The 23,061-nt window shown below is 39.3% G+C and overlaps 2 protein-coding genes across 2 annotated transcripts in view; both read right to left on the reverse strand.

Moving 5' to 3' along the window:
• The window catches only part of LOC133656919 (gremlin-2-like), a 25,743-nt gene extending 10,131 nt beyond the window's left edge, over positions 1–15,612 (reverse strand). The window contains exon 1 of the mRNA XM_062057782.1: positions 15,237–15,612. Coding sequence (XP_061913766.1) covers positions 15,237–15,292 — 56 coding nt within the window. The 5' untranslated portion in view covers positions 15,293–15,612. The remainder of the gene's footprint in view (positions 1–15,236) is intronic.
• Positions 15,613–15,949: 337 nt separating this feature from the next.
• rgs7a (regulator of G protein signaling 7a) overlaps positions 15,950–23,061 on the reverse strand; it is a 139,442-nt gene continuing 132,330 nt past the window's right edge. Inside the window, exon 18 of the mRNA XM_062059115.1 lies at positions 15,950–18,057. The gene's annotated coding sequence lies outside the window, so the exon portion shown is untranslated. The remainder of the gene's footprint in view (positions 18,058–23,061) is intronic.

Consider the following 23,061-nt stretch of genomic DNA (forward strand, 5'->3'; position numbering starts at 1 on the left):
ATGTAAGGATTTAAGGTCATGTAAGGTCATATAAGGTCATGTAAGTATGTAAGGTCATGTAAAGATGTAAGGTCATTTAAGGTCATGTAAAGATGTAAGGTCATATAAGAGTGTAAGGTCATGTAAGTATGTAAGGTCATGTAAAGATGTAAGGTCATATAAGAGTGTAAGGTCATGTAAGGATTTAAGGTCATGTAAGGTCATATAAGGTCATGTAAGTATGTAAGGTCATGTAAAGATGTAAGGTCATATAAGAGTGTAAGGTCATGTAAGGATGTAAGGTCATGTAAGGTCATATAAGGTCATATAAGGATGTAAGGTCATGTAAAGATGTAAGGTCATATAAGAGTGTAAGGTCATGTAAGGATGTAAGGTCATGTAAGGTCATGTAAAGATGTAAGGTCATATAAGAGTGTAAGGTCATGTAAGGTCATGTAAGGTCATGAAAGTTCATCACGATTCTTATTTGTAACGATTCTTAATTGATTAAAAAAAATCTAAAATAGATTATATATATATATATATATATATATATATATATATATATATATATATATATATATATATATATATATATATATATATATATATATATATATATATATATATATATATATATATATATATATATATATATATATATATATATATATATATATATATATATATATATATATATATATATATATATATATATATTGTTTTTTTTGTTTAATCTGACCTGTGCAGCCACTCAGACAGATCCTATAGTAGATGTAGATGTACACATTTAAGTAATATACACATTTAAGTAATATTCACATTTAAGTAATATTCACATTTAAGTAATATTCACATTTAAGTAATATTCACATTTAAGTAATATACACATTTAAGTAATATTCACATTTAAGTAATATACACATTTAAGTAATATACACATTTAGTAATATACACATTTAAGTAATATACACATTTAAGTAATATATACATTTAAGTAATATTCACATTTAAGTAATATACACATTTAAGTAATATACACATTTAGTAATATACACATTTAAGTAATATACACATTTAAGTAATATTCACATTTAAGTAATATTCACATTTAAGTAATATACACATTTAAGTAATATTCACATTTAAGTAATATACACATTTAAGTAATATTCACATTTAAGTAATATACACATTTAAGTAATATACACATTTATCACAGCAGTTTATTGTATGGAGGCATGTAGTTCATCATAGAACTGACACCCAGTGTCATTAAAAAGTATTGATTTTGAATTGACAATCAATAGTGAATGTATTGACAGCTTTATAAGCTAACCTAGCAATCTTTCCACGGGCCTCATGTGTTCATTGAAGGACAAAAACTGTCAACTGTTTTCTCATTTCAGCCGATACGTCGACTTTGTAGGTTCTAATGATATCTAAGGATATGGATGTAGATGGATGCTGATATGGATGTAGATGGATGCTAATATGGATGTAGATGGATGCTGATATGGATGTAGATGGATGCTAATATGGATGTAGATGGATGCTAATATGGATGTAGATGGATGCTGATATGGATGTAGATGGATGCTAATATGGATGTAGATGGATGTTAATATGGATGTAGATGGATGCTAATATGGATGTAGATGGATGTTAATATCGATGTAGATGGATGCTAATATGGATGTAGATGGATGCTAATATGGATGTAGATGGATGTTAATATGGATGTAGATGGATGCTAATATGGATGTAGATGGATGCTGATATGGATGTAGATGGATGCTGATATGGATGTAGATGGATGCTGATATGGATGTAGATGGATGCTAATATGGATGTAGATGGATGCTGATATGGATGTAGATGGATGCTAACATGGATGTAGATGGATGCTGATATGGATGTAGATGGATGCTAATATGGATGTAGATGGATGTTAATATGGATGTAGATGGATGCTAATATGGATGTAGATGGATGCTTATATGGATGTAGATGGATGCTGATATGGATGTAGATGGATGCTGATATGGATGTAGATGGATGCTAATATGGATGTAGATGGATGCTGATATGGATGTAGATGGATGCTGATATGGATGTAGATGGATGCTAATATGGATGTAGATGGATGCTAATATGGATGTAGATGGATGCTGATATGGATGTAGATGGATGCTAATATGGATGTAGATGGATGCTAATATGGATGTAGATGGATGCTGATATGGATGTAGATGGATGCTGATATGGATGTAGATGGATGCTAATATGGATGTAGATGGATGCTAATATGGATGTAGATGGATGCTGATATGGATGTAGATGGATGCTAATATGGATGTAGATGGATGCTGATATGGATGTAGATGGATGCTAATATGGATGTAGATGGATGCTAATATGGATGTAGATGGATGCTGATATGGATGTAGATGGATGCTAATATGGATGTAGATGGATGCTAATATGGATGTAGATGGATGCTAATATGGATGTAGATGGATGCTGATATGGATGTAGATGGATGCTAATATGGATGTAGATGGATGCTAATATGGATGTTGATGGATGCTAATATGGATGTAGATGGATGCTGATATGGATGTAGATGGATGCTAATATGGATGTAGATGGATGCTAATATGGATGTAGATGGATGCTAATATGGATGTAGATGGATGCTAATATGGATGTAGAAGGATCCTAATATGGATGTAGATAGATGCTAATATGGATGTAGATGGATGCTAATATGGATGTAGATGGATGTAGATGGATGCTAATATGGATGTAGATGGATGCTAATATGGATGTAGATGGATGCTAATATGGATGTAGATGGATGTAGATGGATGCTAATACGGATGTAGATGGATGCTAATATGGATGTAGATGGATGCTAATATGGATGTAGATGGATGCTAATATGGATGTAGGTGGATGCTAATATGGATGTAGATGGATGCTAATATGGATGTTGATGGATGCTAATATGGATGTAGAAGGATCCTAATATGGATGTAGATAGATGCTAATATGGATGTAGATGGATGCTAATATGGATGTAGATGGATGTAGATGGATGCTAATATGGATGTAGATGGATGCTAATATGGATGTAGATGGATGCTAATATGGATGTAGATGGATGTAGATGGATGCTAATACGGATGTAGATGGATGCTAATATGGATGTAGATGGATGCTAATATGGATGTAGATGGATGCTAATATGGATGTAGGTGGATGCTAATATGGATGTAGATGGATGCTAATATGGATGTAGATGGATGCTAATATGGATGTAGATGGATGCTAATATGGATGTAGATGGATGCTAATATGGATGTAGATGGATGCTGATATGGATGTAGATGGATGCTGATATGGATGTAGATGGATGCTAATATGGATGTAGATGGATGCTAATATGGATGTAGATGGATGCTGATATGGATGTAGATGGATGCTAATATGGATGTAGATGGATGCTGATATGGATGTAGATGGATGCTAATATGGATGTAGATGGATGCTAATATGGATGTAGATGGATGCTGATATGGATGTAGATGGATGCTAATATGGATGTAGATGGATGCTAATATGGATGTAGATGGATGCTAATATGGATGTAGATGGATGCTGATATGGATGTAGATGGATGCTAATATGGATGTAGATGGATGCTAATATGGATGTTGATGGATGCTAATATGGATGTAGATGGATGCTGATATGGATGTAGATGGATGCTAATATGGATGTAGATGGATGCTAATATGGATGTAGATGGATGCTAATATGGATGTAGATGGATGCTAATATGGATGTAGAAGGATCCTAATATGGATGTAGATAGATGCTAATATGGATGTAGATGGATGCTAATATGGATGTAGATGGATGTAGATGGATGCTAATATGGATGTAGATGGATGCTAATATGGATGTAGATGGATGCTAATATGGATGTAGATGGATGTAGATGGATGCTAATACGGATGTAGATGGATGCTAATATGGATGTAGATGGATGCTAATATGGATGTAGATGGATGCTAATATGGATGTAGGTGGATGCTAATATGGATGTAGATGGATGCTAATATGGATGTAGATGGATGCTAATATGGATGTAGATGGATGCTAATATGGATGTAGATGGATGCTAATATGGATGTAGATGGATGCTGATATGGATGTAGATGGATGCTGATATGGATGTAGATGGATGCTAATATGGATGTAGATGGATGCTAATATGGATGTAGATGGATGCTGATATGGATGTAGATGGATGCTAATATGGATGTAGATGGATGCTAATATGGATGTAGATGGATGCTGATATGGATGTAGATGGATGCTGATATGGATGTAGATGGATGCTAATATGGATGTAGATGGATGCTAATATGGATGTAGATGGATGCTGATATGGATGTAGATGGATGTTAATATGGATGTAGATGGATGCTGATATGGATGTAGATGGATGCTAATATGGATGTAGATGGATGCTAATATGGATGTAGATGGATGCTGATATGGATGTAGATGGATGCTAATATGGATGTAGATGGATGCTAATATGGATGTAGATGGATGCTGATATGGATGTAGATGGATGCTAATATGGATGTAGATGGATGCTAATATGGATGTTGATGGATGCTAATATGGATGTAGATGGATGCTGATATGGATGTAGATGGATGCTAATATGGATGTAGATGGATGCTAATATGGATGTAGATGGATGCTAATATGGATGTAGATGGATGCTAATATGGATGTAGAAGGATCCTAATATGGATGTAGATAGATGCTAATATGGATGTAGATGGATGCTAATATGGATGTAGATGGATGTAGATGGATGCTAATATGGATGTAGATGGATGCTAATATGGATGTAGATGGATGCTAATATGGTTGTAGATGGATGTAGATGGATGCTAATACGGATGTAGATGGATGCTAATATGGATGTAGATGGATGCTAATATGGATGTAGATGGATGCTAATATGGATGTAGGTGGATGCTAATATGGATGTAGATGGATGCTAATATGGATGTAGATGGATGCTAATATGGATGTAGATGGATGCTAATATGGATGTAGATGGATGCTAATATGGATGTAGATGGATGCTAATATGGATGTAGATGGATGCTGATATGGATGTAGATGGATGCTAATATGGATGTAGATGGATGCTATTATGGATGTAGATGGATGCTGATATGGATGTAGATGGATGCTGATATGGATGTAGATGGATGCTAATATGGATGTAGACGGATGCTGATATGGATGTAGATGGATGCTAATATGGATGTAGATGGATGCTAATATGGATGTAGACGGATGCTGATATGGATGTAGATGGATGCTAATATGGATGTAGATGGATGCTAATATGGATGTAGATGGATGCTGATATGGATGTAGAAGGATGCTACCAATCACTAGCTTGTGGAACTGAACATAAACACAGCAGTTGATCTTCCACAAGCCGAGTTGTAAAGACTCCATCATTATCTTTCAGTAATCCAAGTAGGTTTATTAGGTCTTCTAATAATTATCTTATTTGTTATTCTTACAGGTCAGTGTTTTTCAACCTTTTTTGAGCCAAGGCACATTTTTTGCGTTGACAAAATGCGGAGGCACACCACCAGCAGAAATCATAAAAAAACTAAACTCAGTTGACAGTAAAAAGTCGTTGTTGGATATGACTTTAAAGCATAACCAAGCATGCATCACTATAGCTCTTGTCTCAAAGTAGGTGTACTGTCACCACCTGTCACATCACACCCTGACTTATTTGGACTTTTTTGCTGTTTTCCTGTGTGTAGTGTTTTACTTCTTGTCTTGCGCTCCTATTTTGGTGGCTTTTTCTCTTGTTTTGGTATTTTCCTGTAGCAGTTTCATGTCTTCCTTTGAGCGATATTTCCCGCATCTACTTTGTTTTAGCCATCAAGAATATTTCACTTGTTTTTATCCTTCTTTGTGGGGACATTGTTGATTGTCATGTCATGTTCGGATGTACTTTGTGGACGCCGTCTTTGCTCCACAGTAAGTCTTTGCTGTCGTCCAGCATTCTGTTTTTGTTTACTTTGTAGCCAGTTCAGTTTTAGTTTGGTTCTGCAGAGCCTTCCCTAAGCTTCAATGCCTTTTCTTAGGGGCACTCACCTTTTATTTATTTTTGGTTTAAGCATTAGATACCTTTTTACCTGCACACTGCCTCCCGCTGTTTCTGACATCTACAAAGCAATTAGCTACCTGCTGCCACCTACTGATATGGAAGAGTATTACACCAGCACCGACACTCAACAACAACACATCATTTGCAGACTATATTTGACCCCAAATAGGTGAAATGAGATCATCTCCCAGGGCACACCAGACGGTGGTTGACAAACACTGTTCTAATAATTATGAAATGTGTTATTCTTATAGCCAGACTTGTGTGTTTATTTCTGTATTTGACAGTTTTGGCTACAACTGTTGCCTTCGACGTTGGGTTTAGGGTGTGTTGAGGGGCCCCTTAGGAGTCTTGTGTACGGTGTCCCAGAATTTGCTGTGCAGATGGAACCTCCAGAGTCCACCTGGAACCTCCTGCTGTGAACCACTGGGACTTGACCTCCGCGAACCTTGGAAGACGTCAAACAGAGGACGTGACCGCTGGCCTGAAGGCACTTCCTGTCTCCGCACCCCAATAGAGCGGGGCTGATAGGGCGGTTCTGACAAGCTCTTTCCACCAATCCTGCTGCAAGACCATTGGAGGCTTGGGTTGAGGGCTTTGAGGCTTTGGAGGATTGTGCTGGTTAGTCTTTGGCGTGAGGAGACCGTAGGACGCAGGGGACCAGGAGATGTTCTTTTCCTTAGCCCCCCCCGCCACCCCTGTCCATCACTCCGTCTGTCTCCCCTTGACGCCTGCACTAATCATTCCAGCGTCCCGCCGCCGCCGCCGGAAGGAGACTGTGGTGGAAGGCAAAGTCTGACTAATATCGCCCATGTAAACAATGTCTGCAGCGAGAGAAACCACAAATAGTTTGGGGGACACGCTTCACTGAAGTGTGGCAGACCTTGCTTCCAAAGCCGAGGCTGTAATGAAATCACAAATACCAGAAGCAAATAGCGGAGAGTTGGAGGCAGACGGCCGGGCTGGATGGACGCCACCAGGAACAACAACAACACATTATCTTTGACAAGGAACAACAACAACACATTATCTTTGACAAGGAACAACAACAACACATTATCTTTGGCCCTTCTTTTCCCAGCCAGGAATTGGAAAAATCCACCTTCAAAGGACACCCAAAACAAACACAACCTAGAACTTAGTCCTGGTCTGCATGTGTGCGCATGGATGGATGGATGATGGATAATTGTTCTCCTGTTCCTTGTGCCTTCACCAACAGTCAGGATGGATGATGGATGATTGTTCTCCTGTTCCTTGTGCCTTCACCAACAGTCTGGATGGATGATGGATGATTGTTCTCCTGTTCCTTGTGCCTTCACCAACAGTCTGGATGGATGGATGATGGATGATTGTTCTCCTGTTCCTTGTGCCTTCACCAACAGTCTGGATGGATGGATGATGGATGATTGGCACTCTGCACCTCCATCATTCCTGGTAATGACTCACAAGCATTTTAGTAGTAGGTCCTTAAATACAGCAGAGGGTTCTTGTCCTACAGAAGATATTTGGCTAGCATTTTAGTAGTAGGTTCTTAAATACAGCAGAGAGTTCTTGTCCTACAGAAGATCTTTAGCTAGCATTTTAGTAGTAGGTCCTTAAAAACAGCAGAGTTATTGTCCTACAGAAGATCTTTAGCTAGCATTTTAGTAGTAGGTCCTTAAAAACAGCAGAGAGTTATTGTCCTACAAAAGATCTTTAGCTAGCATTTTAGTAGTAGGTCCTTATAAACAGCAGAGGGTTCTTGTCCTACGGAAGATATTTGGCTAGCATTTTAGTAGTAGGTCCTTAAAAACAGCAGAGGGTTCTTGTCCTACAGAAGATATTTGGCTAGCATTTTAGTAGTAGGTCCTTAAAAACAGCAGAGGGTTCTTGTCCTACAGAAGATATTTGACTAGCATTTTAGTAGTAGGTCCTTAAAAACAGCAGAGTTATTGTCCTACAGAAGATCTTTAGCTAGCATTTTAGTAGTAGGTCCTTAAAAACAGCAGAGAGTTATTGTCCTACAAAAGATCTTTAGCTAGCATTTTAGTAGTAGGTCCTTATAAACAGCAGAGGGTTCTTGTCCTACGGAAGATATTTGGCTAGCATTTTAGTAGTAGGTCCTTAAAAACAGCAGAGGGTTCTTGTCCTACAGAAGATATTTGGCTAGCATTTTAGTAGTAGGTCCTTAAATACAGCAGAGGGTTCTTGTCCTGTAGAAGATCTTTGACTCGCATTTTTTGTAGTATGTCCTTAAAAATGTCAGGGCACTGCTGTCATATAAATGGTATTTGACCTAAATATCAGCGCACTCTTGTCCTAAAGAGGATCTTTGAAAGTGTTTTTAAAGGACATTTCTTAAAAACAGCAGAACTGTTCAATTTAGTGTAGTAGTTTTTGCAGTAGATTCCCAAAAGCAGCAATTCACCGCTTTTATACAGAAATGTTTGTGTAGTAGAAACCTGCAACAAGAGGGCACTCCTGTTTTGCCATTTGACTGTTTTTTTAAGGAGAATCCTTAAAAACAGCAAAGTAATTGTGTTATGTAGAAGTGGTGTATAAAAACAGCAACACACTGGTGTCATACACTTGTTGTTTGACTGCTGTTGTTTTTACATTATGTCAGCAGAGAGCTCCTTTCATGTTGGAGATCTTGGATTGTCATTTTTGTAGTGAAGTCCTAAACAAACAGCATCGCTTATGAAGAGGCTACTTTTGTCATCATCATCATCATCATCGTCATCGTCATCGTCATCGTCATCATCATCATCATCATCATCATCATCGTCATCATCATCATCATCTTCATCATCTCAAAGCTGCAATCAAGTTCCACTTGGCAGCTCTTTAGGACTAAAGACTGCTACGGATCACACACACACACACACACACACACACACACACACACACACACACACACACACACACACACACACACACACACACACACACACACACACACACACACACACACACACACACACACACACACACGTGGTCATGCACAGCCACTAAGGACCACTAAGGACCAATAAGGACCACTAAGGACCAATAAGGACCAATAAGGACCACTAAGGACCAATAAGGACCACTAAGGACCACTAAGGACCACTAAGGACCAATAAGGACCACTAAGGACCACTAAGGACCAATAATGACCACTAAGGACCACTAAGGACCACTAAGGACCAATAAGGACCACTAAGGACCACTAAGGACCAATAAGGACCAATAAGGACCACTAAGGACCAATAAGGACCACTAAGGACCACTAAGGACCACTAAGGACCAATAAGGACCACTAAGGACCAATAAGGACCACTAAGGACAACTAAGGACCACTAAGGACCACTAAGGACCACTAAGGACCACTAAGGACCACTAAGGACCAATAAGGACCACAAAGGACCAATAAGGACCACTAAGGACCACTAAGGACCACTAAGGACCAATAAGGACCACTAAGGACCACTAAGGACCAATAAGGACCACTAAGGACCAATAAGGACCACTAAGGACCACTAAGGACCACTAAGGACCACTAAGGACCAATAAGGACCACTAAGGACCAATAAGGACCACTAAGGACCACTAAGGACCAATAAGGACCACTAAGGACCAATAAGGACCAATAAGGACCACTAAGGACCACTAAGGACCAAAAAGGACCACTAATGACCACTAAGGACCACTAAGGACCAATAAGGACCACTAAGGACCACTAAGGACCAAAAAGGACCACTAAGGACCACTAAGGACCAAAAAGGACCACTAAGGACCACTAAGGACCACTAAGGACCACTAAGGACCAATAAGGACCACTAAGGACCACTAAGGACCAAAAAGGACCACTAAGGACCACTAAGGACCAATAAGGACCACTAAGGACCAAAAAGGACCACTAAGGACCACTAAGGACCACTAAGGACCAATAAGGACCAATAAGGACCACTAAGGACCACTAAGGACCACTAAGGACCAATAAGGACCACTAAGGACCAATAAGGACCACTAAGGACCAATAAGGACCACTAAGGACCACTAAGGACCACTAAGGACCACTAAGGACCACTAAGGACCAATAAGGACCACTAAGGACCAATAAGGACCACTAAGGACCACTAAGGACCACTAAGGACCAATAAGGACCACTAAGGACCACTAAGGACCAAAAAGGACCACTAAGGACCACTAAGGACCACTAAGGACCAATAAGGACCACTAAGGACCAATAAGGACCAATAAGGACCACTAAGGACCAATAAGGACCACTAAGGACCACTAAGGACCACTAAGGACCACTAAGGACCAATAAGGACCACTAAGGACCAAAAAGGACCACTAAGGACCACTAAGGACCACTAAGGACCAATAAGGACCACTAAGGACCACTAAGGACCAATAAGGACCACTAAGGACCAATAAGGACCACTAAGGACCAATAAGGACCAATAAGGACCACTAAGGACCAATAAGGACCACTAAGGACCAATAAGGACCACTAAGGACCACTAAGGACCACTAAGGGCCAATAAGGACCAATAAGGACCACTAAGGACCACTAAGGACCAATAAGGACCACTAAGGACCACCAAGGACCAATAAGGACCACTAAGGACCAATAAGGACCACTAAGGACCACTAAGGACCAATAAGGACCAATAAGGACCACTAAGGACCACTAAGGACCAATAAGGACCACAAAGGACCACTAAGGACCAATAAGGACCATTAAGGACCAATAAGGACCACTAAGGACCACCAAGGACCACTAAGGACCACCAAGGACCACCAAGGACCACCAAGGACCAATAAGGACCACAAAGGACCACCAAGGACCACCAAGGACCACAGTGTTTATTATCACATGTTTGTCTAAGTTATGGAAGCTCCCAGGTGGAGTGCAGGTGCTGGTCTGGCTGGGAAGGAAGGAAGTCCACATGAAGGAGGTCCACATGTAGGAGGTCCACATGGTCTGGCTGGGAAGGAAGGAAGTCCACATGAAGGAGGTCCACATGAAGGAGGTCCACATGAAGGAGGTCCACATGGTCTGGCTGAGAAAGAAGGAAGTCCACATGAAGGAGGTTCACATGGTCTGGCTGGGAAGGAGGTCCACATGAATGAGGTCCACATGAAGGAGGTCCACATGGTCTGACTGGGAAGGAGGTCCACATGATGGAAGTCCACATGAAGGATGTCCACATGAAGGAGGTCCACATGGTCTGGCTGGGAAGGAGGTCCACATGAAGGAGGTCCACATGAAGGAGGTCCACATGGTCTGGCTGGGAAGGAGGTCCACATGAAGGAGGTCCACATGGTCTGGCTGGGAAGGAGGTCCACATGAAGGAGGTCCACATGGTCTGGCTGGGAAGGAGGTCCACATGAAGGAGGTCCACATGGTCTGGCTGGGAAGGAGGTCCACATGAAGGAGGTCCACATGGTCTGGCTGGGGAGGAGGTCCACATGAAGGAGGTCCACATGGTCTGGCTGGGAAGGAGGTCCACATGAAGGAGGTCCACATGGTCTGGCTGGGAAGGAGGTCCACATGAAGGAGGTCCACATGGTCTGGCTGGGGAGGAGGTCCACATGAAGGAGGTTCACATGAAGGAGGTCCACATGGTCTGGCTGGGAAGGAGGTCCACATAAAGGAGGTCCACATGGTCTGGCTGGGAAGGAGGTCCACATGAAGGAGGTCCACATGGTCTGGCTGGGAAGGAGGTCCACATGAAGGAGGTCCACATGGTCTGGCTGGGGAGGAGGTCCACATGAAGGAGGTCCACATGGTCTGGGTGGGGAGGAGGTCCACATGAAGGAGGTCCACATGGTCTGGCTGGGAAGGAGGTCCACATGAAGGAGGTCCACATGGTCTGGCTGGGAAGGAGGTCCACATGAAGGAGGTCCACATGGTCTGGCTGGGAAGGAGGTCCACATGAAGGAGGTCCACATGGTCTGGCTGGGAAGGAGGTCCACATGAAGGAGGTCCACATGGTCTGGGTGGGGAGGAGGTCCACATGAAGGAGGTCCACATGAAGGAGGTCCACATGGTCTGGCTGGGAAGGAGGTCCACATAAAGGAGGTCCACATGGTCTGGCTGGGAAGGAGGTCCACATGAAGGAGGTCCACATGGTCTGGCTGGGAAGGAGGTCCACATGAAGGAGGTCCACATGAAGGACGTCCACATGGTCTGGCTGGGAAGGAGGTCCACATAAAGGAGGTCCACATGGTCTGGCTGGGAAGGAGGTCCACATGAAGGAGGTCCACATGGTCTGGCTGGGAAGGAGGTCCACATGAAGGAGGTCCACATGGTCTGGCTGGGAAGGAGGTCCACATGAAGGAGGTCCACATGGTCTGGCTGGGGAGGAGGTCCACATGAAGGAGGTCCACATGAAGGAGGTCCACATGAAGGAGGTCCACATGAAGGAGGTCCACATGAAGGAGGTCCACATGGTGTGAACAAGTCGTACTCGCTCGCCTGATTTTTATTGCTGCTGTTTTTTTGACACTTCATGTGTCAAACGTCATCGTGTGTGAAAATGTACGACTTTGCCTGCTGGACTTTGTCAACACAACTAGGAACATATATCACTTTTAAAAAGGACTATTTAAAAAGGACTATTTAAAAAGGACTATTTAAAAAAGACTATTTAAAAATGATTATTTAAAAAGGACTATTTTCTCACTGTTTCCTGATTGAAGTCAGTCCTAGGAGAGAGCACACGGTCCTGTCAAATAGATGATCTTTGACGAGTGTTTTGGCAGCCTATTCCTAAAAACAGCAAAACACTCTTGTCTTATTAAGGATCTTTGTTTAGTGTTTTGGTAGTAGGTCCTTACAAACAGTAGACCACTCTTGTCATATTAAGGATCTTTGACAAGTGTTTTGGTAGTAGGTCCTCACAAACAGTAGACCACTCCTGTCATATTAAGGATCTTTGACAAGTGTTTTGGTAGTAGGTCCTTACAAACAGTAGACCACTCCTGTCATATTAAGGATCTTTGTTTAGTGTTTTGGTAGTAGGTCCTTACAAACAGTAGACTACTCCTGTCATATTAAGGATCTTTGACAAGTGTTTTGGTAGTAGGTCCTTACAAACAGTAGACCACTCTTGTCATATTAAGGATCTTTGACAAGTGTTTTGGTAGTAGGTCCTCACAAACAGTAGACTACTCCTGTCATATTAAGGATTTTTGACAAGTGTTTTGGTAGTAGGTCCTTACAAACAGTAGACCACTCCTGTCATATTAAGGATCTTTGTTTAGTGTTTTGGTAGTAGGTCCTCACAAACAGTAGACTACTCCTGTCATATTAAGGATCTTTGACAAGTGTTTTGGTAGTAGGTCCTTACAAACAGTAGACCACTCTTGTCATATTAAGGATCTTTGACTAGTGTTTTGGTAGTAGGTCCTTACAAACAGTAGACCACTCCTGTCATATTAAGGATCTTTGACAAGTGTTTTGGTAGTAGGTTCTTATAAACAGTAGACTACTCCTGTCATATTAAGGATCTTTGACTAGTGTTTTGGTAGTAGGTCCTTACAAACAGTAGACTACTCCTGTCATATTAAGGATCTTTGACAAGTGTTTTGGTAGTAGGTCCTTACAAACAGTAGACCACTCTTGTCATATTAAGGATCTTTGACTAGTGTTTTGGTAGTAGGTCCTTACAAACAGTAGACCACTCCTGTCATATTAAGGATCTTTGACAAGTGTTTTGGTAGTAGGTTCTTATAAACAGTAGACTACTCCTGTCATATTAAGGATCTTTGACTAGTGTTTTGGTAGTAGGTCCTTACAAACAGTAGACCACTCTTGTCATATAAAGGATCTTTCATAAGATTCTTAAAAACATCAGAGCACCTTTGTCACATAAAGGATCTTTGACCCTGTGTTTTTGCAACAGATTCCTAAAAACAGTAGAGCACCCTTGTCATATAAAGGATCTTTCACTGGCTGTTAGTCCTGTATGTCCTTATTAAAACAGCACAGGATGTATGTCAAATAATGGATCTTTGATTAGCCTTTTTGCAGCAGATTCATAAAAACTGTAGTCCACTCTTGTAATATAAAGGATCTTTGACTTGGGTTTTTAGTTGAGCTTTTTTGTGTTATATCGTCTTAAAAATAGTACAGGGTTCCTCATATAAAAAGATCTTTGACTAGTGTTTTTGTAGCAGATTCCTAAAAACAGCAAAGCAGGTTTTGAGACTGGCTTTTCGTACTGTATGTCCTTACTTAAACAGCACAGGATTGCTGTGATATAAAGGATCTTTGATTAGCCTTTCTGCAGCCGGCTCTTAAAAACAGCAAACTCCTCTTGTAATATAAAGGATCTTTGACTCATGTTTTCGCAGCAGGTCTTCATAAACAGCTGTCATGTACGTTCTTGGAGCTCTTTTGTGCTGTGTGGTCTTAGAAACAGTACAGGGTTCCTGTCGTATCAAGGATCTTTGCCCAGTGTTTTTGCAGCAGATTCCCAAAAACAGCAAGCATTCTTTCTTGGCATTTTTTCTAGGAGATCTTTCAATAGCTTTTTCCTCCCTAGCATTTTGTTAAAAACCACACAGTGCTTTAAAGGATCTTTGACTTGCCTTTTTACATCAGGTTCCTAAAAACAGAAGTGCCCTTGGAATATGCACAAATAGGATCTTTGACTAGTTTTTTTTTTTTTTTCAGATTGCTCCTGTCATTTACAGGATCTTTGACTTGTCCTTTTGACAGGCGCTTCTCAAAAACAGCGGAGCCCTCCTGGCATAAAGAGGATCTTTGACTGGTGTTATTTTTGCACGAGGTCCTCAAAAACAGCAACAAAATGCGACTACAGTTCTATTGCCTCCTTTTCTTATGATTCCAACGCAGAGTTTTTTTTCATGAAAAATGTTTTTAACTGGATTTGATGTCACTAAATGACTTCCTGGCCTAAATGTGGAAATCCTAAGTTTGACGTTTTTAGTCTTGGGAAACAAATATTGAAATTGCTCTGCATTAAATACAAAAGCATCCATCACTGCGATGCGTTCAAGTGCCAAAGGAGTGTGGGACGTGTACCTCTCAGCACAGTTGCGTGAAGGTGGCGTGTGGAGGACGCGGTCCAGGCAGGTCATTCTTCCATCGGCGGTCCTTGCGTCCGCTGCCAGGCTCCGGTTTCCATGACAACAAAGTCTGCAGTATCCTCAGGCTTGTTGACTTTTGACCCGTCTGTCATATTGTTTTGTCTCTCCTGTGGTTCTAGTGAGCAGCGCCAGGACTCCAAGACGGCCAGACCAGCTCTCAGTTGGTGTTTGTAAAGTGTGTGTGCGTGTGTGTGTGCATGTGTGTGTGTGTGTGTGCATGTGTGTGCATGTGTGTGTGTGTGTGTGTGAGAGAGAGAGTGTTCCAGGGACTGGAAAGCCTTCAGACTTAGTTTGAATCCACACCACCCTCTTTCCTCCTCAGGACTGAGACTTTTCTCTTATTGGCCCTTCTCCTTGTGGACTCCTTCCCTCTGTCTGTGTGTGTGTGTGTGTGTGTGTGTGTGTGTGTGTGTGTGTGTGTGTGTGTGTGTGTGTGTGTGTGTGTGTGTGTGTGTGTGTGTGTGTGTGTGTGTGTGTGTGTGTGTGTGTGTGTGTGTGTGTGTGTGTGTGTGTGTGTGTGTGTGTGCGCGCGTGTTGGAATCTGTCTCTGTTTTTCTTCTACATATTTCAAGCCAGTGATTCTCAAACTGTTGTGCTCCATCTAGTGGTACACCAAGGAATTACATTTTGTGTTTTATTTCCCACTATTCAAACACAGTGTTACTGTTCAAACTGTGTGTACTGTTACAGTGGCCAAAAATATGAAATATACCTGTTAAATAAAACATCTGCCTTGTTTTCTATGAATACTTAGGCCTACTGTGCTACTGTAATTGAACCTCGGCCATTACTTGGAGAGCCGAGTGTTTTGTGAGGCGCTGAAAGAAGTTTGAGAAGCACTTTTAAAGCAATCCTGGCAAAATGGACACTATAATTGTCTGAGATTGCACTTTTAGAAAATGTATTAGCCATTTATTAGGCAATATTATGAAGAGTCTTGATGGTTTAAGCAATTAAATATCAATTTATCTTTTTTTTTTTTTTTGGACTTTGAAAAAAATGTAGAATTGGAGAAAAAATGCCTTCCCAAAGAAACAAAATAGTAAAAAGGAAACAAAAACTGAAAGTATTTTTTGTAAAAAAAAGAAAGAAATAAAAATACATGGGAAAGAAAAATAAATGACAAAATAAATTCATTATGAATGAAAAATAATATAATTAAAAAATATACTTCCAAAAAGATGAAAACCTTGTAAAAAAAAAGGGGGATAAAGTAAAACAAAAAACAAACAAAAAAGCCAACAAAATATAATAGAATTCAATACAGTATAAAAAAGGGAACAAAATGCAAAGAAAAACATTTGATAAAAAAAAGGAATTAATACAAAAATGACAAAAGAAAACAACTGAAGTAGAAAATAAATACAAGTAATGAAATACAAAAATATACCGCCTGCTCTGAAAAGCAAATTAGAAGAAGATAAAAAACTTTGGAGAGAAAATAAAAAGGGAAAATATGGGTGAGGGGAGGAGATGAAAATTCATAAAGGTAAACAAAATAAAGTTTTTAACAAGGACCAAAAACTAAAATAATTGTTTTTTGCAACAAAAAAAAAATGCCCAAAACAAAAAATATAACAAAATAAATGTAAACACTACATACAGTAATGGCAAAAATGAAGAAAACATGGGGAAAAGGGAGGCGATTCAAAAATGCCAAAAAGTAAAACATGGGAATCAAACAACTAAAAAAAATAAAAAATTGGGGGATGAAACCAAAGGAACAAAAAATATTATTTGATAAAATATAGATATGAATATATTTTTTTAAATATATACATGTATAACTGCAAAAAAGAACCTATTTTGAAGAGAAAAAAAAGATGAACATCCTCTAAAGAAAATTTTAAGGGAAATAGAGGAAATCTAAAATAGAATAAAGGAAAGCAACAGAAAGAGAAACTAAAAAATATAGAAAAGCAATGAAAAAGAAACTTGCTCTGAAAATGAAGCAGAATATACGAGGAAAATAAGAAAAATATACTTGAAAAAGTATATAAGAATATCAATATTTCACTGGTGCGACTGCCTTGGAATAGAATAGAATCAAGTAGAAATAGAAGAAATAGAAGAAATAGAAGCTCACTGCTCTCCTCAGTGACCTTCTAGCCCCCTCTAACGGTGACAAGGTGCAGTGCACTGGCCAGCACGTCCACATGATGACAAGCAACTTTTAATCCTTAAATATGCTATAAAAATAAATGCAGAGAACAACAGAGGAATGTTTACATCATACTGGTGAGAATCCTGCTGTGACTTCAAAAGTGCGGTGGAAACCAAGAATGTGCTGATGGAATATCCTAAATGAAGACTAAACAATCATAACAATATAGGTGTGTATATTTATATATTGTATATTCACAACACTCTCCGCGACAAAGTCTCCGTTGTCATAAAGCAATTGACGGCCTTCCTTTGAAGCTGATATTTTTATGTGTGTGTTTTATTTCTTTGTATCTCTGACATCATTTGTTACAGCTGGAGGTGGGAAAGTCTCTCACAGTCCAGCATTTGTATTTCTTCTTACAACCTCAGCAGCTGCAAGAGGAGGAGGAGGAGCAGGAGGAGGAGGAGCGTCTGGTGTCCGTGGACGTGCAACGCCTGCTGGACAGACGGCTGCTGGGCCCCATGATGATGATGATGATGATGATGATGGCTGCTCTCCATGGCCCAGAGAGAGGTGGCGTTGATTTGTTTCTTTTCCTTCTTGTGATGGCACAGCAGCGCTGCACCGCTCGGGTCCCGCTGGGTCTCTCCTGCAAAATGAAGACATGCCAGGTGGTCCGCATAGAAGTCATCACATTGCCACACGGATAGTTTTTTATTGGCCCGCCGTTAACATTTGACAAAACAAAAAGGGCAAACAAGAAAAAAGTAAAACTAGAAAAAACAAACTAAAACTGTCTTTTTTCTTTACTGTATAACTTATATTGGATTGGTTTATGGTCACATGACCGCCTGGCTTATGTTTCAGCGGCAAAACAACAACAAGCTTAAGCTTACATGAACTCAACATCAAATTTGAGGAAGCACATCACGGTAAGTAACGTTAGTAGATATTTTGGCTGTCACCGTAGGCTGATGTTAGCTTCCCTGCTATGAATCACTGTCAAATGTACATCGTGTGGGGACATTTATTAACGCACTGCAGCCTCATAGACAAACACACACACACACACACACACACACACACACACACACACACACACACACACACACACACACACACACACACACACACACACACACACACACACACACACACACACACACACACACACACACACACACACACACACACACACACACACATGCATACAAACACCTATCAGTTTAGGGTTTGCGTAAAGGCTAACTTGTTATTTTCCTTTGTAATCTTTGCCTACTGAGCCTATGGTGCTGTTAAGTTATTGTGGCTCAATTTGCCTTCATTTTTTTTATGTTAATGTATTATTATTTAATATATATTATTGTTTTAGTTGCTTAAGAGATATTCCTGGCTCTGAATTTGCTCATTGCTATTTTTATGTTTTTGTGCATTATTTGTTGCCGTCATCATTAAAGGAACAGGTTACTCATCAGTTACTCAGTACTTGAGTAGTTTATCCACAACATACTTTTTACTTTTACTCAAATAAATATTTGGGTGACTACTCCTTACTTTTACTTGAGTAATAAATCTCTAAAGTAACAGTACTCTTACTTGAGTACAATTTCTGGCTCCTCTACCCACCTCTGCGAATGACAACAATAAAAGGCAATAATGAGCAAATAGCTCTTGCTTACAAAAGTCATTTTGATTGGTACCGTCAGAGGTTTTAATGTGAAAATCTGTTCAATAAAATTATATTAACATGCTAAAAGAACTATAAAAAGATTAAATTAATTCATTAACTTTAAACAATATCTACCATGAATTGATTAACGTGGACCCCGAAGTTGAAAAACTTATTGGGGTGTTACCATTGAGTGGTCAATTGTACGGAATATGTACTGTACTGTGCAATCTACTAATACAAGTCTCAATCAATCAGTCAATCAAATAGTTTCCAGCTGCCAGTATGGTTACATAACTGCATTTATCCATTTGACAGGAAGAAAAATAATACAGGCAATAATGAACTAATTTTTTTTCTACCCCTTCCAAAAAAAGAACACATATTTAATTAAAATGAAATATTTTTTTCACAATTAAATTTCGTCTTTTATGATGTGTATTTTTTCCAATAACTTTGTTTCAACAACAATATGATAAACACGTCATGAACGGAAACAAACTTCTATACGAGTTTCCAATAATATGCTGGCTCCATTTTTCCAACAATAATCAAGATGTTAAAAATACAATAAAGATCGGACAGATAAACTAACACTTCAAAGAAAATGAAAGGAAAAAAACAAATGAAAGCACAAATTATTTTACCATGAATTTTTTAAGTTGAAACCGTTTTTATCATGTTTTTGTTCGAATGTGGGACCTTTTCACACGCTCTTTGTTTCTTTTCGTCATCATTAGTGAGTCGCACGTGTCGCCATGTTGGAACGGTCATGACGTCACTTTATCGTCATCATTAGTAGGTCGTACGTGTCACCATGTTGGAATGGTCATGACGTCACTTTATCGTCATCATTAGTGAGTCGCACGTGTCGCCATGTTGGAACGGTCATGACGTCACTTTATCGTCATCATTAGTAGGTCGTACGTGTCGCCATGTTGGAATGGTCATGACGTCACTTTATCGTCATCATTAGTGAGTCGCACGTGTCGCCATGTTGGAACGGTCATGACGTCACTTTATCGTCATCATTAGTGAGTCGCACGTGTCGCCATGTTGGAACGGTCATGACGTCACTTTATCGTCATCATTAGTAGGTCGTACGTGTCGCCATGTTGGAACGATCATGACGTCACTTTATCGTCATCATTAGTGGGTCGTACGTGTCGCCATGTTGGAATGGTCATGACGTCACTTTATCGTCATCATTAGTGAGTCGCACGTGTCGCCATGTTGGAACGGTCATGACGTCACTTTATCGTCATCATTAGTAGGTCGTACGTGTCGCCATGTTGGAATGGTCATGACGTCACTTTATCGTCATCATTAGTGAGTCGCACGTGTCGCCATGTTGGAACGGTCATGACGTCACTTTATCGTCATCATTAGTGAGTCGCACGTGTCGCCATGTTGGAACGGTCATGACGTCACTTTATCGTCATCATTAGTAGGTCGTACGTGTCGCCATGTTGGAACGATCATGACGTCACTTTATCGTCATCATTAGTGGGTCGTACGTGTCGCCATGTTGGAATGGTCATGACGTCACTTTATCGTCATCATTAGTGAGTCGCACGTGTCGCCATGTTGGAACGGTCATGACGTCACTTTATCGTCATCATTAGTAGGTCGTACGTGTCGCCATGTTGGAATGGTCATGACGTCACTTTATCGTCATCATTAGTGAGTCGCACGTGTCGCCATGTTGGAACGGTCATGACGTCACTTTATCGTCATCATTAGTGAGTCGCACGTGTCGCCATGTTGGAACGGTCATGACGTCACTTTATCGTCATCATTAGTAGGTCGTACGTGTCGCCATGTTGGAACGATCATGACGTCACTTTATCGTCATCATTAGTGGGTCGTACGTGTCGCCATGTTGGAATGGTCATGACGTCACTTTATCGTCATCATTAGTGAGTCGCACGTGTCGCCATGTTGGAACGGTCATGACGTCACTTTATCGTCATCATTAGTAGGTCGTACGTGTCGCCATGTTGGAACGGTCATGACGTCACTCGGCTGTTTTATGCGGAGAACGTCTCCGGGTAAACTAAGGCAGTTTTAAAAAGAAGGTAAACGAGGGGTGATAGCGATTAGGCACAGGATTTAAATGGGGGATAGAAGTATAGTCTGGACATATGTGGATGTTTTGTTTGGATGAATGACTAAACACAGTAGTTTGAACACTATGCATGCTAATAGCTAATGACGTCATAGCTAATAGGAATCGTCGTTTCCAAGCTAACCGGAAGTCGCCGTCTACTCTACGAGGACTTTGACTTTAACTTCTTTTTTGGGACCTTGCATGTTCCCAAATGACTTTCTAAAGACTATAAATGAAGCCAACAACTCTAAATTGAATTAACGGATCAAAACGAACCTTTTCCGGGACTTCCCCTGTGATGGAAGCCGAGAGGTTGGCGAGCAGGTAAGTGGCGATCATTAGGACAGCAGGTAAGTGGCGATCATTACTACAATAGTCATACAAATGTGTGCTTTGTTTATTTGAAAAGGAATTTTACCTTTGCAACCTCATGATACTATTGGCTAAGTTTTATATTCATAAATGTAAGTTTCTCAATACCCGACCTGTTTTTTGTGCCTATTTTAGTTACTTTATTGAGTTTTGTACTGTTTTTGTACTTCTTGTGATTATTATTTCTCAACTGTTTGTAAGTGTTGCAATTTATAAATAAAGGTTTATAAAATAATAATAAATAAAAAATAAATGAATAAATAAAAGTTAAAAATTAAAAAAAATAAAAAATATATATATATATATATATATATATATATATATATTTGTTTGTTTTATTTTTATTTATTTTTAAATAATTTTACCTTTGCAACCTCATTATACTATTGGCTAAGTTTTATATTCATAAATGTAAGTTTCTCAATACCTGACCTGTTTTTTGTGCCTTTAAAAAAGAATTAGAACTTTACTTTAAAACTCTTTGGAAAAAAAAAAAATATTTACGTAACTTTGCTATATATATATATATATATATATATATATATATATATATATGTATGTATGTATGTATGTATGTATGTATGTATGTATGTATGTATGTATATATATATATATGTATGTATATATATATATATATATATATATATATATATATATATATATATATATATATATATATATATATATATATATATATATATATATATTGCAGTGTTTCCCACACATTCATTTATTTGTGGCGGCCCGCCACGAAAGAATTACGTACACCACAAATATTTATTTTTTTTTTTTTTTTTTCCTGTCCAGCTTGTCAGGCAAATCATATAGTTGATGTAGATGCCCATATAGGCTGTTCACATTTACTTTACAAAAGAGAAGTGTAGGATACTTCTCTTGTTGCCTTATTTGTGTTTGACCACTACTGTTTTCTGTTTATTTGTTACTGACTGTGGCAGGACACCTCTGCCTCTGTTTCACTTTATGTTGCTGGTAAATAATATGCTTGCAGTAGTAGGCTAAAGTTAAATTATTTAGTATGCACTAATTAAAGGGGCAGAGCTTTAAGAGACATTTTAGCTTTTATATTTTTTAAGATATATTTTTTGTAAGAACCACAATTAATAAATATATTTCAGTGAATAACTTATTGTTCAAGTCTGTATATAAATATGTACATAAAGTGTTGTAATTATATTGTAAAATGGATGGATGGACGTTTAAAACAAAACTGTTATTATTAATTAGTAAGTATACATTTTTTTAGCCTTTTTAGAGAAAAATCATATTGTAGTAAATTATGCAAATTACTCGATGATGTCATGATTCCCACGCCCATAGTCACGCCCATGGCCACGCCCCCACCGCCACAGGTATCTTGGCAGTTTATGGGAAACACTGTATTGCTTTCTACTTTAGTTGCTTTATTGAGTTTACAACCCCCTAGCGCTATTTTGTACTGTTTCTGTAATTGTTTTGTTTATTATTATTATTTATTTGCTAGT

Source organism: Entelurus aequoreus, linkage group LG09, assembly GCF_033978785.1.
Source record: "Entelurus aequoreus isolate RoL-2023_Sb linkage group LG09, RoL_Eaeq_v1.1, whole genome shotgun sequence".
In the NCBI taxonomy this organism is placed as follows: domain Eukaryota; kingdom Metazoa; phylum Chordata; class Actinopteri; order Syngnathiformes; family Syngnathidae; genus Entelurus; species Entelurus aequoreus.